Genomic DNA, 15,578 nt, shown 5'->3' with positions numbered 1-15,578 from the left:
ATTTTTTTTTTTTTTGGCTGGTCAAAATAGACGGTGGATACACCCGGGTGCGCGGCGCACCCGGATGCGCTGTATAATTTTCAAAAATTCTATAGCCGAAGATGGAAACCATGTACTTAATTTGAAGTATCTTGACCCAGAGATTAGTATCTAATTTAAAAGTTTTCCGTATCATTTTATCTTCATGCCCTTGTTTACTATGCTAAATTGACTGCATTAACACTGGATCTAACCCAAATAATCTAGCCAATGGCCGATTTGTATGAAAATTTCATGTATTGTAAATCGAGGGCTTTATCAGATGTTATGGTATTAATTTCTCCCCTTATCTTACAAGATTGTGAAGCAATTGCACGTTCCAAAAATCAAAAGCAATGATAAGAGTGCGGCTATTGGGACCTTCAAATTTGCTCAGTATACCTCTCATTCTCTCTACACCTCCATTTTATTTTTAAATACAAGCATTTTCTCATTAGACCTCCTTTCAAATTCCTAAAATAGCCTTGTTTATGTCATTCACATATATATTAGTATATTACTCATTACACCTCTTATTCACTCACTATACCTCCAATTCTTTTTTTTCTTTTTTCTTTCTGCACGAGAACATTCATTCCCGACTTTCATTCTTTAATTTTTTTCTTTTTTCTTTTTAACGCAAACCTTCATTCCCGACCTTGATTTCTTCATTTTCTTTATTTTTGTATTTTTTTATTTTGCATAAAATGTAACTAGACATTCATTTTTTTGATCAAATTGTTAGAAATAATTTTCAATGACATCCATTTTCGAGAAAAGTTCATTTGAATCATGAATAATACTATTTGCTCTTAAAAAAAAAAAAAAAAAGAAGGATTGTGTCTCAAATTTTATTTATCGACCATCAAAAGAATGTTCTTACATGAACTATTATATATTTTTGTTACTTTTGTATTTCTATTTTATATATACTATTTTTTTTGTAAGTTTACATTTTTTTTTTTTATATATAGTCATGATGATAAAATATTTTAATAATTGATAGATCATAATTTTTGTAAAAATATTTTTTCACTTCGTATAAACATGTGACATGTATGATAATATAAATATATAAATGCTTTAATAAGTATGTGGTAAACTAGAAAATAAAAATCAATAAGGAAAATAATAAAAAGTAATCCATTATTATTGAATTAGAAAGTTTAGAGAAAATAAATGTAACATTACTTTTTATTTAATTAGTGTCTTTAATAGTTATTGTGTAAGAGGATAAATATGTCATTTAATAATTTTGTTTAATTATTGTCCTTAATAGTCATTGTGTAAGAGGATAAATATGTCATTTAATAATTCATAATAGAGTGAGGTCAAATGAGCAAACTTGGAGGTCCTAATAGCCGCATTCCAATAATAATCCTTTGAAATAGATTGGTGACATACGGTCAGTTAGTATTACCACTCTTAAGATGTGATATTGGTCATCCATTTTTAACTTTCTATGACTCATGCAAATTTGATCACAGCATGGATGTTTCATATGTAAAAAAAGGAATCATAAGAAAGAGTTGGTGTATCATGACCAAATTGTGTGTGTTTTATAATGTAGTTATGTACAAAGTATATATATAGAGATGTATGTACATGATTATCTACTGAATACTCATGTTTAATGGGGAGATTCAGTAAGGCATAGTGCCAGTATCTCCAACACCTTCAGGAACTAAGACATCAAATTCACTTACAGTCCATTCCGCGGTCTCGCCTGGGCGACTGACATATATTTCTGTACCGACATTAAGTGAAGACCATACTCGCTTTGCTGGTTCTGTTCCTGGGTCCTGCACAATGAATTCAAGAGCACTTTGTGAGATGATTGAGAAATGACTATGTAAAATAGTTAGTGCACTTACTAGGAGAACATATCTTTCAAATGGCATTTTTTCTGGTTACATAGGGCGATAAATCAAGTCCTTAAAGTTGAAGAAAGTTTACAAAATCAATACCTGGTAGAAATACAACTGGCTAGAGAGTGCACCAACATCAAGCTCCCATGTCCTGGGATCTCCAATCCATCCATCTCCTTTCTTTTCAGGATAGCCATGTACAGACCATTCAGGGTGGGGAAGAATTTGCACCAATTCTTGTGCTTGTGGGTTGCTATATGGGTCACATATGTCAAATGGTTTCTCCAAGTATTTTGCATTACCAGGAGCACAGTAGAGATGATAAGCAGCATATGGAAACCTAGATGTTTCATTTCTATATATCCTATTACCAGTTTGAGTAACATGGTAAGGTGGGCAGGAGACAAGGTTATCTGGACGGCACCAGTTTGTAGTTGCTGGGTTTATTATCATTTCACTGTATCTAGTCACATCTGTCAATACATCACCATCGCATGGTTTTCCATTGTTCTTCCAACAGCTTCCTATATCAAGGAGATAAAATTGGCTGTTTGAACCTCCCCCTTGCTTAACATCAAGTCTCAGTCTTACTTTAAAGTCTGGGGAGACTGGCAACTAAAAAAAAAACAAATACGATATTATTCCTGAGATAGTGGCGTTTGACTTCAAATATCAAGACATTTATCCATAAGGAATCAAGTGAAGAATAAGAAAAGTTCACAAAGAACTGATGTCAACAAATAGGCAACATTTAAATTTACATACGAAATATCTAGATTGTATAAACTGCTCCTACACCTTCCTATAAACGTCTAATTATAGCAATGGCCATTTTCACTAGTCAGAAATGCATAGGTGTATGCTACACCATATATTATACTTTTAGCGTTCAACTAAAGTTATTCTAATGTCCAGAAGTGGCTGCTTAGAATGATTTGCAATGAAAAATTGTAGTGCTTGCATGAGAAAAAATAAAATAAAACAAAAAAACTGAGGAACCAACCTGTCTCATGATGCCACGGCCATCATAGTGATAACCACCATTAGGTCCTTTTGTTGCATCTGAACGTAGGTACAACATTAGCCAAGGATACTTGGCAGATGTTGTCAATCTGTGTGAGAAAATCCAACTTCCGGTGCTCAAGTTTTTCTGCCATGAGACTGAAAAGTAGGAGTTGTTCCCTATACCTTTTCCCAAGTCGGCATCAAGATCATAACTTCCATAAAATCCTCCAGTTAAGGACAAATTTTGGTCCCCATAAGATACTAATCTCGAGAAGTTATGGTAAACAAGTGGCTGATTCATACAACCTCTACCAAAACATGGAAAATTCCTATCCGTTACAATTCTACTTACCTGCTTGCCATTTTCAGGACAAAGAGTAGTGTTCTTGTCAAAATTCCCATTCTTAAGCATGATCATCCAAAACTGCCACGGATCTGATGAAGAATCATTGACCTCACATAGAGAGGCAAGATACAGCTCCTTTTCTGTTGCATACAAGTTGGGGTTTGTATATGGCGTAAAATTGCTAACAGGAAACTTATCACCAGCCTTTAAGTTGTTGTCTGATTCATTTACTCTATGACGAATCACACAATCACTCTTAAATCCTAGAGGAGCACGACCAATAGTATCTGATAATTGAAACAGACAAAACTAAAGAGATCAGCAAGTAAGGAAACATGAACTTGAGTCACTCTAAAAGTGACCTTAAGGAGAAACACATTGTTGATCATGGTCAAAATTGCAGCAAGTGACTATTATCCAAACACAAATGACAAGCATACATACAATGCAACTACGAAAAAGAAACGAACAAAAGTAAGAACCTGAGGAATCACATCTCAATAAGCATCAAATATGATTCCTAATCCCAGAAATCTACTAGCAGACTCACAAACACATTTAGGATATACTTCCCACATATTTTTTCATAATTCAGCAGTCATTATAAATGTGCTACAAAATGTACATCTAGTATTCCTATTTTCGAACACCATAAAACCCTCAAGAGTGTTCTTGAAATTGGGGCTATGATAAGACTCATTAAGAAAACTGGAAAGCCAAAGGCAAGCATAACATACATTCACTATTGCTAAAAACTCATGTGGGTTTTGGATTGAGCATACCAGTGATTGGTGGGCAAGAGAGGTCAGCACAATCGGCCAGCCTGGGGCTGCCCATGTTGGGTGCTTCAACTCCAACTTCATTGCAGAAGTTCCAAGCTTCCAATGCAACTCTAACATTCGGGTTCTTCATGCCTGGGTCTCCTAGTGCCGATAAGTAAGCCTCCGAGACTGTGCTTATATAATCACCTAGACTCACCGCAACCAGCTGACTAACAACAACCAAAACAACACAGGCTGCTGTGTTGAGAAGACCCATTTTCATGTTCATCTTCTCCAAGTAAGAATCAGAGTGATTTTGGCTCTGATTCCCAATATATGGTTGGTTTGGTGGAGAAGAAAGAAGAATTTGACAGAGTTTTGCTTTGAAGCGAAGTCTGGTCACAAGTCACAACAACTGAAGGGACACGTGGAGGAAAACTGAGCGAAGATTTTGGCGCACTTGGAAGCTAACGGAGCTAACTAGAAAGTAGAAACACACTCTTTTTAAACGGTTTTTGAGTGATCGTCGCATCAAGTAATTGGAATGGTTGTGAGTTTCACCGATTCTGAACCAAGGAGATGAGGGTAGGAATCAGAATCTAAAGAATCAAGTTATGGGTCCGAATCAACCATATCAGGGTCAAATTTCGAGATACACATCTGATAGTTTCAAAAATTTATGAATCAAACTGTGTATGAAACTCTATTTTTCAGAAGATGAAGAAAGCCAAAAAAAAATAAAAACCATTATTGGACTAGTTTGCTTTTGGGTTAAAAATAAAAACCAGTTTTTGGGTTTTACGGATGAGTGAATAGTGAATAACCACTTTTTTTTCTTCTCAAAACGACGTCGTTGCTTTTAGCATACCTATAGTATATGGACTAGCAGCCATCACCTTCTTCGTCTTCATCTTGCGCTCTTCTATTCCCAACACACTGTAAGTATCTATATCAATCATTCTTCAGTTCGATACAAATTCTAGGGTTAAAGAGTTCCTGATTCAATTTTGGGATCGAATTGTAGAAACTTATACTAATTCGTTTATTGTATTGCTGGGCCTGCGTAGATAAATGCTTTGTTCTTCTTCTTTTTTCTCTGAATCTTCAGCCTTTTTTGTCAATCCAGTTCATTTCTTTGTGTAATCTCTACTTCATTGAACTTGGGTTACTGGGTCGAATACAAAATCAGGAATCAGTTGATATTGAATCATTTTATTCTCAGTATCCTTGATTGATTGGATTTCCAGAATCATGATTCAATGATTAAAGAGTTTATTTTGATTCCTAAATGTTGTATTGCATAGCTGCTTTTTTTTTCTTTTTTTTTTTTAATTTTTCGGAGTTTAATGTTTGTACACACGTTCCTTTGAGGATTAAGGTTAGAGTTTTGACTAGTTTTCCTATAACTAGGTTTTACATTCTTTGAGATTTAATCAGATTCTGTCGCGCCGCAGGTAATCTGTAAACAGAATGGGGTTCAAGGAGTTCTGCGGCGAGAGGTTGTCCTTCCTCGACCACTATTCCAAGTTCATCAATCGTGATAAGCCTCTTCCTTCTTGGTCCGACACTGATGTTGAAGCATTCATTGCTACTGATCCAGTTCACGGCCCTGCTGTAATTTTCTTTTCTTAGTCTTTTCTGTTTCCTTCACTTTGCTGTTACTCTTATGAGTAGATTTAGGATTATAATCATTTTTGGGTTTTTTTTGTAATATCTATTTTGTTGGTTTGTGGAGCTGCTTATTCGTAATTTTTCCTTGTTTTGGTTCTTTGTTCTTGATCTTATTTTCTTTCATCTGGGTACCCTGTGATATGCTGTTCTTGATTTCAATTGAGCTCTGTGTCTGTAGGTGCTGTTTAATTTTATGGGAGAGGATTGTCTCCTATGTATGTCTTGTTTCTTGATAATAGAGTTTCGTTTTCTCTTCTTTCTGAGGGTATTGGATCATTTATATTTCAAGCCATCTTGTTAGTACTTTCCTGTAAGCCAAATTTTGAGTCCACAAGTCCAGCAGGTGTTGACGTGCAATCTACCTTTGTTTCTTTTTCAGTTGAAGACTGCTAGGGAAGCAGCAAAATATGCTGCTTCAGGAAGTGTTATTGGAGCTGTATCAACTGCTGGACTTGCATGGAAATATTCAAGGAGTTTGCATGGTAATCTACTTCCTCTTCTTTTCAGTGTTTTTTAATTTCTTGTGTTTGAACAAGTATGTGTAAAAACTATGAAGTAGGGATGTGTCTGTTTACTTGTTTCTAGCTTCATGTGGATTTGAAATGATTACTGTGATACTTTCACTGATTGAGCTGGCCACCAATTCAGTGTCTTTATATTTCACAGATTCCTTCTGTGCCTGCAATATTGATGTTTCTTCCGTCTTCTTTTTTGCCTGCAATATTGATGCAATGTTGTGAAACTTGGATATACTTGTAGCACACACAAGTTTTTACTGTTTCCTTTTTTTATGATAGTCATATACATGGTCTGGAATGCGTTTCCAGGTAATTATTTCCTTTGAAAAGTTAGTATATATTCAACATATGCATGATTAGTAAGGGACCGCTGTTGCTTTAATAGTTGAAAGCCAAATTAATAGTCAAGTGTTCAAGTTTTGGTAGGGTTAGATCAACAGTAAGTTGTGATAGTTTGCTTCATCTGACTACTCTTCTGTCTCATGGTGCAATATTCGATGCTTTACATTGATTGGAAGATTGTATGTGCCTAGTGCTTCTTAAGATTTAAGACATTGCATTTGAAGTTTGTTTCATATACTATAGATTACCAGAGATTTTGAAGATTTAAATTTACATTTCTCGGTAAATATCAACCTCTTCTAAAGTGTGTAGATGACTGATGTATAGCTCACAGATGTATGTGTCATCTTTATGGACCTTAACTCGTAATTTTCGATGTTTATATCATGAGCATAACAATTGGAGATGGGCCCTTTTGGATGGTATATTTGGTTGTTCTGAGCATGGGAATGAATTTCATGTTTCTGAAGCTTATTTTGTTGTATATGACAGGTGCTGGATTGGCTTTTTTAGCTGGAGGTGTCTTCGGTTGGACATTTGGACAGGAAATTGCAAGCCACTCACTTCAATTGTACAGGTTTGACACCTTGGCTGCACAAACTAAGTTCCTGGAATGGTGGGAAAACAAGAGTGAGCGATGTTCTTAAACATAGCTGGCTTTTTCAAGCAATGCAATTACTGAGGTGCATTTCTACAATAAGTCAAACACACTTGTGTAGTGGTAAAAAGATTGCATGGAAAGTTTCCTGTTTTATGTTGAACTGGGGGCTGATAGCCCAGATTGCATCAACTGGTGGTTTATTGTTGGGATTTTAGTTTCAGCTCAGGGAAATTTCTGATGCTTTCTTGAAATGAACCCAGGAAACTGGAACACTAAGGAATATCTTCAGTTTTCAGACTTGTTACAATATTACAATAATGTATGTATTTTGTCTCGGGGAAAATTATGTAGCGCAAGCCTCAAACCGTGCTATGGCTCTACTTGGTCATAACGTATAGCCCAGTTTTTAAGACCTTATTGTATCACAATATGGGTATGTCTTGGTGAACAATTATTATTTGGTAGAGAAAATTAAGTATCGAGACTCAAAGACGGCTGTGGCTCGGCTTGCCCATGATATGTTTCCAGAGGCCAGGAATGTGAGCACGCAAAAAATAGTCTTCCCAGTTGATGCATCTTGGATCGAAATTGAAGCTTCCAGCATCTGTGTATTTCTCACTTGCCATCCTTCTCAACTTCTCTGAATTGGTGTCATCAAATCTACACAATATCAAAAAGAAAAGAGTTGAACATTAGACCGAAAACAAATTCCATGTTGTACTGTGATAACACCAGTAATTTAGTTTCAATCTTCTAATTAATTAGTCGAAAGTACGCACATTCTCTTGAATAGAAAATACGGTTTGTATAGCTTAGCTAACTGCATCACCGATGTGAGTTTCCGATTATAGCTGACAAATACATCTCTGAAATGCTGATCAACTTCTTTATTTAGGCACTCGACTACCTTCAGAAAAATAACAAAAGACCAAGGGATTAGTAGTGTGATAAAGCTGAAACTAACACATTGTATTGAGAACAACATTATATGTTTTCACAATAGCACAAGGGCAAAGTGTAGGTAAAAAAAAAAATTACCTCCAAGGGTACTAGGGTTGTATGAAGCAATCTTGCATGTAAAAGAGAAAGGCATCCATAGTTTTGAACGTTCTCAACCAGTCAATCATGCTCGAGCTTCCATCCTTACGAAGCAAGGGATTTGTGGTGCAGTATCGGAACACAAGATTCATGATCTGATACATGTATAGGATTTCTTAATGCAGTCCCCACATGGTAAATGATTCCAGGAGATTTATTACTATTTATCGCGATAGCTGTAATTATTGAATTTACGGCCATGTCAACTGGAATCCGCGGACCAAATTTCATGTGCCAACCCTGTGCCACTAATCACAGCTTGACACCTGGCCACTTCTTTAGCAACCCACTAAACTCTGTTAACTCTCGTTAAAAGAATTATAAAAAATTAAAAAATTAAAAATTAAAAAACCCAAAACAAAGGTCCCTTCGAATAATCCTTTTCCTTTGGCTGGGTGATATGATACCATCATCTGATCGATCAAACAAAAAAGCATTGTTGGTGTCTTCTGTTCTTCTGTAAAATTAGGCTAACCATTTATTCCTACCCAGCGGATTATACAGTGAATCTTTGAATCCAAAAGCTTCAAAACAGTTCAAAATGTGGGCAAAGCGTGAAACTTCAATCCCAGATTACAATGAAGGTAAGCAATTGAATTGGTTTGGAGATTGCGATTAGAGTGAGAAGTGGGTTGTTGGTGATGGGTAATCACTGTCGGTTTGGGAGAGATTACATAGAAGTGATGTAGAGGACTGATTTGTACAGAATGAGAGAGACAACTCTTTCAATTACTCTTTGTTATCTTTACATACTTATAATTGGGGTTCGAATTCTATAAAGCCTTGTGCTCTTCTTCTATTCTTCACGCTTTGCCCAGCTTTTGGATTATCGTGAAACTTTGAATTTATGCTGTTTAGTATTCAATCTTTTAAACCTTATGTTTGGTTTCTGTGTTTTTGAAGGAAAAGAAAGAACAATATGTACATATTCTTTTTCTATGTCTAGATCTCGGAGGTATGAGGGAACAACATTGAATTTAGATTTGAATCTGAATTTCTTCTGGGTTCGATCAAACTAATCCGGCAAAAAAGGAGAAAAATATTCTTTTTTCTTGTTAATAATATTATTGTTTTTAAGACGAGTTAACAGAATTAGTGGGTTGTTAAGTTAGTGGTCAGGTGTCAAGCTGTGATTAGTGGCACAGGGTTGGCACATGAAATTTGGGTACAGGTGATTTACTTCCGGAATCTGCATGATTGATTAGAACAGATCACAAGTTTTTTTCATCAATACAGACTACAGAGTATGATCGATAGGAAAGCCATAATGAGATCTACATACTGTACATAAATTCTTAGACTTGGACCATATCACTATGGACCAAGATCGATCGTAAAGATCAATAAACACGTTTATTCGAAACAAACCTACAAAAAAAAAAAAAGACATGCACCGATACACGATGAGGTATTACAGAAAAATATTCCAACTGCCTAATGACAATTGACATATTACAGAATCAAATAGCTGGTCGACATATAAGGTATGGATAAGAAATGAAACAAATACATTGTGTGTAACATTTGTATTTTATTTTATAACTATAACTATATAGTATATAGTTAGCTTAAATCTTGAACTTTTTAAGAGCATCGTTAGCATACTCTCTTAGTCTATTTAGCTCCTTAGTTATTTTAGAGGCACACCTTTGATTTATTTTAGCAACTGCACCGGACTTTTAAATAACTCTATATTATAACTTTTAGCTATCTAGATTTTTAAAAAATAGGAGCGTGATGTGACTCACTATAATTTAGAACATTCCTTTTGAGTTATTTTATGTAATTCACTCATTTTGTTTTAGTTAAATTTGGTTTTTTAGGTAGTTTTACATGGTTCAATTTCAAATGTAGCCCGCGAGAGCGGATCTTGTTCATGTTGTATTCATATTTTCAGTTATCAATATATATATGGCCCAAATGTCCATTTATCAAAAAAAAAAAAAATTTCTCTAGGATTTGTTTGTGCTTGCATTACATTGTTCCTTCTCTCGCCATCGTGTCGGAAGAAGCCGTCGTTCGGTATGCCGCTGCTCTCGCAATTCAAGACAAAGGGAAACTCTCCTTTAGCTCGGCAGGTGCAGCTGTCGTCTCTCGATATTCCTACACTAAAAGACAACTACTCTCTTTCAAGAAGCAGCCTAACACAAAGGCCTTAATGGGAACCCTAACTTCTATTTGGGGTTTCAAGAATTGGTTGCTCATGCGAGTTGAAGGAGATTGGTATATGCTCCGCTTCAATCACGAAGAGGATCAAAAACATGTTCTTGATGGTACCTGGTTTTATGGGAGGAACCTCTTCATCGTGGTGTCGTATGATGGTCTATGTGAAATTACGCAAGTACCGATCCAGACCTTTCTAGTTTGGATCGAAATTCTTGGACTACCCCCTGCGCTCACAGCTATTGAGGTTGCCGAGATAAAAGGGGCTATCCTGGGGTGGTGGAGGACATTGATAAGATCATATATAGTTAAACCAAGCACGATATATGTGAGTGTGATTCGCATATGTGTTGACAAATTGTGATTTGATTTGAATTGCAGGAAATCAAGTGGATCGAGTTGAAGATTGCGAGAGTTCAAATTGCAACGAGTGATACGGCTAAAATAGCCTCACAATTTAACCCTGCAAAAGATTGTCGATTGTAGTATAAAGAAGCAAGGATCGTTCATTGCCAGAGATTGAGGGTATTTAATTTCACACACAAAAACAATGTCACAAAAGTGTCTACTGTTCCTGACGAACAGCAGACTAAAATATAATTAACTACCTAATCTACACTACTCAGAAAATTATGAAAATTTATAAAACTAAACTAAACACACAGAAGAACACGCGCACAAAATTTGAGGGGATTTGGAGTTTGTTTACTATACTAAATAAATCACGAAAAAAAACAGAAGACAGAAGAATAAGAATCAGTTTTGATTTGTAGTTTGAGAAATATGATAGAGAAGAGGTTAGGGATTTAGGAAATTCACCACCGAATATGCTTCAAAACAAAGTCCACACAACCAAGATTCCAATTACTAAGTTATGAAAAGGTTCAATCAAGAATAAACCGTGAACGCACTGCGTAAATTCTTATTACTTCCATTAACTACTTATGCAAGATGAACGCACCATTACTAAGCCTTTAGAATAACCAATCAAGGTATAGACGCTATCCTATCAATAAATTATTCTAAGCATTAAGATCAACGGAAGTGATTGAACAAGTATGTAAAACTAGTGTCTCTCTATTTGGTTTCACCTATTGTCCTATATGTTTTACTACTTTGAATTAAGCCGTATTAACCGTTTAGGAGATTAAACAACCTAATTCTAGCCCCACTTACAAGTTCATAATGTTCTATGTATGCATCCATGAACATAAACAAGCAAGAGTTCTCTATAAATCAAAACCAAACAGACAATCCAACTAAGTAATTACGAAATCAAGGTTGTTAAACAAAGTTTATTGCATAATTCGGGGCTTCAAACCTCCACCCCTAACTAAGATAAACTAGCCACACATCGTTGTAGAAATCACACAGAGAAAATAACTTCGAAAGTTAAAGATTACTAAGGGAAGAAGAAAACTGTGAATGGAAGGAATGATGATGATCTTTGCGACTTCCCCTTGATGGATTCTTGTGCGATGCAGCAACGTGAAGGCTCTCTTGCAGTATGACGGCTTAGAGTCTTCTGGTATTAGGGTTTTGCTATAAGTAGTCTCCAAGTCTTCAAAGCTTCCTTTTCAGACTATGTTTCCTTCTTTGACTAGAATCAATGTTTGGGCCATCTTTTGAATGTCTTCCACCATATAATCTGGGCTTGGCTTTTGGGAAAATTACATTAATGATGTCACTCTTCAAAATCGTGCAAAAAATCCCCAAGAAAGCTTCTCAAAATCCAGCCCAAACACTGCCTCGAACTTGACTGCTGCACAGCTTTCCTGGAACTGCTGATTTTCTGTCCAACTTTGGAGCTTCGCAACTCCCAGATGACATCACCGATTTGGATGATTCTTGAGTCCAAATTGATCTACAAATGCTCCTCTACAAATCTGGGCAGTCATCTTGTGAAAACATTCTCGGAACCGCATGGAAATAAGCCTTGAAAACCGGAGAAAATAAGCAAAAACCATTTTTCAGCTTTTTGTGTTTGCAGCTTCTGTTTTGGTGAAGTGGTTCCATCGTCTTTCCTTGATATTTTTAACCATGTGAGTGATCAATCTCCATCCTTGACATCTCTACTTCGTATTGGTAGCCTTGCTTGCACCACTTGAGCACATATTTGCATTATCTTGCTCCACGAAGTACCTAAGAAGATAACAAAGTTAAAACAATCTTTTTAAAGGAAAATAGCCAAGTTAAATGCAAAGGTTAAACTATAAAATCGTCGTATTTTATGCTCCTATCAACGAGCCTAGCTCTTAACAGTAGGTTTAAATTACTGTTGTAGTAGATTTATGTAACTACAATAGTAGCTTTTTATAAAGAGAGAAGTAGCTTTGTACAATTATATCATTTTAGAAGGCTACATTAACTTTTCATATCACTATATATGTTTTACTTTCAATTGTAGTAGCATTTCAATTTTACTTGTATCTCTAAAAATAACTTTCTCAACCTCTAGGAGTAGCTTTTGTTCTAATTGATAGTAGCTTTTGTTTTGCTTACATTGGTAATACCTTTTGTTGCGAGTACAGTAGCTTACATGTAGCTTGGAAGTAGCTTTTGTTCTTTTGTTGCTAGTAAATGTAGCTTTTGTATAGCTTGGTAGTAGTTTTTGTATAGCTTGGTAGTAGATTTTGATGCTAGCAACAGTAGATTTTCTGACTTGCTGGAGGTTGCCGAATCAGAGATCTCACTATTATAGTTTTTGTTACTGGTGGTAGTAACTTTTGTTGCTGGTAGTAGTAAATTTTGTTTGTGGCGGTAGTAGCTTTTGTTGTTGACGGTAGTATTTTTTGTTGGTGACGATAGTATTTTTGTTAGTGACAATAGTATTTTTGTTGGTGACAGTAATATTTTTGTTTGTGACAGTAGTAACTTTTGTTGTTGTCGACAATATCTTTTGTGACCTTGTCAGAGGTCCCCGGAAATATCACCGTAGTAGCTTTTATAGCTAGTGGTAGTAGTTTTTGTTGCTAGTGATAATAGCTTTACTGATCGACAGAAACCTCGCTGAAGGTCGGCCAAAAACATCACCAGAGATCGGCCGGAGACCCACCGGAGTTGGTTAAAGACCTGTTGGAGATCGGCCAAAGACTTTATTAAGAGGAGAATGGTTTTTGACTTTTTATACTAGTAACATTTTTGTAAATACAAGAGAGAATCTAACTTTTTTGTTGGATGACGGTCTGTAATTTTGTTGCACTTTAATACCTAATATAAAACTCTATTTAGGCTTGGGTGAACTTATATAAGTAAAAATATTTGGGTGGACCTATGTAATACCTCGGAAATTTTGATATTAGTTTCTAATATTATTTTGGAAATTATTTAAGTAAGAGTTGTATGGATTTTGTGGTTTAGTGAGTGGACCGGAAGTAGTCGAGTTTTTAGTTCCGTGAAAATGCTCTATTTTGAAGGGTCAAGAGTTGACTTTTTAATCAGTTGAGTTTCTCAGGAAACTTCCTTCACGAAAGTTGTAGAGCATGACAATACGAGTTCGTAGACATGTGGCACGCGTAAAACGGACGTCGTATGTGGAAGTTATGGTCAGCGGAAGTTGTGACTTTTCGGGAATATTTAGGTTAAATAGGAATTTTTTTAGTTGGGTCCTCACATTTTTCAGAAACCCAAATCCTTCCCTCTCCTCCTCTCTCCCCGACCCCGAGAGAGTGCAAAATGCCCAGCCGACCCAACCCGGACCCGGTCGACCCGACCCGACTTTTCCGGCCGACTCCGGCCGACCTAGACGACGGCACCGGTCGGAAAAGCTTCCTCTCCTCGGCGTAAGGCTCCCTGTGTTGGCGAGTGAAGACGACATGGACGGATCGGCGCTGATCGAGCGCCAACAGTGAGGGCGGCGACCCGGATAGCAACCCGACAGGTTTTCTCATCTCCGGTGGCGGCGGCTAGGCTGAAACCGTTCGATCCCTGGTGGTGTTGAAGCTCGACTCACGGCGGAGAGTGGCGGTGGTGGATCCCAATCTTTCCGGCGAGTTTCCGGCGTTTTCCGGTCCGTTTGAGGCGAAACCTCAGGTATAAAAGATGCTCCTCTCTCTTCAATCTACAAGTTTTGTGTTGTGAGCTTGGGCTAATTCGTAGGTTGGTAGGGTGGCGCGTGGGGCCCACTCGCCGCCGGCGCGTGGCGGCGCCTCCGGCAGAGGTTGGGTGGTTAGGAGTAATTGTTAGGTTGTGCTTGTCGATAGGAGCACGTTAGCATGTAGATTGTAGGTTTTAGAGTTGTTTGAGCATGTTAGGGTTTGATGAAGTTCTTCGGGGGCGTGTGGGGCCCACACACCGCTGTCTGTGGCGGTCTGTGGCAGCACGTTTGACAAGTGTTAGTGTTGTTGGTTGACTTGTTTAGCTTGTTTAAGTTATTACGAGGTTGTTGAGCTTATGAAAACAAGTGTAAAAGTCACATTTTTGTCGGTTACTAAGGTTAACGTTTTTGTTAATAGGGTGACTTGTGGAGTTTAGTTTTGAGCTAGACGCTTGTGTTTGTGTGAAGACGCAGCGGGAGTAAAGGTGAGTAAAATCTCACTAAGGTCCACTTTGTGGCCTATTTATTTTGATGATGATTGTGATATTGATTTTGATCATGATTTGATGACGATTATGATGATGAGATTAATGATGATGTTGATGGAAATGTTGATGATATGATGATAATTATTATGTAATTATTATGATGATGAATGTGATGGTGATTTTGATGATGATGATAATTATTGCTAATGGTGAAGTTGTCATTGAAAGAAAATGATTTTGTTTTTAAATATAAATAAGCTTGATCGTCAACGGCTCATGGTAAGTGAAAATGTCACATCCCGACCCTTATATTTTTACCTTATTTACTAGCGTGATTATAATAAGAATTTTACCGTCTCGATCATTGAGTAAATAGTTTAATTGGTCCCTAGAGGGGTTTCGGGGACGATTATGTGCGGAGGATTATTCGTATGAGGAAAATACAACGACGGTAAAAATAGTAAATTTTAGCTAGAAAAAGGTATTTTTATTCGGGTATTATTTTTCGGGGTGTTTTTATTTTGGAAGTTTGGGTTATAAATGGTGTGGACCGGTTTGGGGTGTGAGGCCCAAACCCTTTTTCTTTCTCTCTCCCTCCTCCCGATTTTTCTCTCCTCCACCCGATTTTCTTCTCTCTACACCCACCGGTATTCCGGCCGTCCT

The 15,578-nt window shown here is 36.8% G+C and overlaps 3 protein-coding genes across 3 annotated transcripts in view; 2 read left to right on the top strand and 1 right to left on the bottom strand.

The window, feature by feature from the left end:
* Nucleotides 1–1,554: 1,554 nt before the first annotated feature.
* LOC101291921 lies at nt 1,555–4,629 on the bottom strand. The gene is made up of 4 exons (XM_004299830.1): nt 4,020–4,629; nt 2,890–3,524; nt 1,986–2,501; nt 1,555–1,820 (listed from the first exon to the last, which is right to left on the bottom strand). The coding sequence occupies exons 1-4, from the start codon at nt 4,285–4,287 to the stop codon at nt 1,662–1,664; spliced, it is 1,578 nt and encodes a 525-aa protein (XP_004299878.1). The 5' UTR covers nt 4,288–4,629; the 3' UTR covers nt 1,555–1,661.
* A 205-nt stretch (nt 4,630–4,834) lies between these two features.
* On the top strand, nt 4,835–7,889 carry LOC101291626. Its single transcript, XM_004299829.1, has 4 exons — nt 4,835–4,936; nt 5,453–5,612; nt 6,049–6,151; nt 7,022–7,889. Exons 2-4 carry the CDS (start codon nt 5,469–5,471, stop codon nt 7,174–7,176), a joined length of 402 nt encoding a protein of 133 aa, XP_004299877.1. The 5' UTR covers nt 4,835–4,936; nt 5,453–5,468; the 3' UTR covers nt 7,177–7,889.
* An 880-nt stretch (nt 7,890–8,769) lies between these two features.
* Nucleotides 8,770–15,578, top strand: part of LOC101301114 (synaptonemal complex protein 2-like) — a 20,057-nt gene continuing 13,248 nt past the window's right edge. The window contains exon 1 of the mRNA XM_004301424.1: nt 8,770–8,812. Coding sequence (XP_004301472.1) covers nt 8,770–8,812 — 43 coding nt within the window. The remainder of the gene's footprint in view (nt 8,813–15,578) is intronic.

This window comes from Fragaria vesca, linkage group LG5 (assembly GCF_000184155.1).
Source record: "Fragaria vesca subsp. vesca linkage group LG5, FraVesHawaii_1.0, whole genome shotgun sequence".
Classification (NCBI taxonomy): domain Eukaryota; kingdom Viridiplantae; phylum Streptophyta; class Magnoliopsida; order Rosales; family Rosaceae; genus Fragaria; species Fragaria vesca.
Note: the sequence above shows the minus strand (reverse complement) of the source record. Positions and strands in the feature narration are given on the sequence as shown.

What these genes read in the sequence shown, in the direction of transcription:
- LOC101291921 (XM_004299830.1), bottom strand. Translation starts at nt 4,287, where the DNA reads ATGAACATGAAAATGGGTCTTCTCAACACAGCAGCCTGTGTTGTTTTG. An exon ending in CTCTTGCCCACCAATCACTG is followed by an intron (nt 3,525 to 4,019) that starts GTATGCTCAATC and finishes TTCAATTATCAG; the next exon opens with ATACTATTGGTCGTGCTCCT. An exon ending in GCCGTGGCATCATGAGACAG is followed by an intron (nt 2,502 to 2,889) that starts GTTGGTTCCTCA and finishes TTTTTTTTTTAG; the next exon opens with TTGCCAGTCTCCCCAGACTT.
- LOC101291626 (XM_004299829.1), top strand. Translation starts at nt 5,469, where the DNA reads ATGGGGTTCAAGGAGTTCTGCGGCGAGAGGTTGTCCTTCCTCGACCAC. An exon ending in ATCCAGTTCACGGCCCTGCT is followed by an intron (nt 5,613 to 6,048) that starts GTAATTTTCTTT and finishes TTTCTTTTTCAG; the next exon opens with TTGAAGACTGCTAGGGAAGC. An exon ending in ATATTCAAGGAGTTTGCATG is followed by an intron (nt 6,152 to 7,021) that starts GTAATCTACTTC and finishes TGTATATGACAG; the next exon opens with GTGCTGGATTGGCTTTTTTA.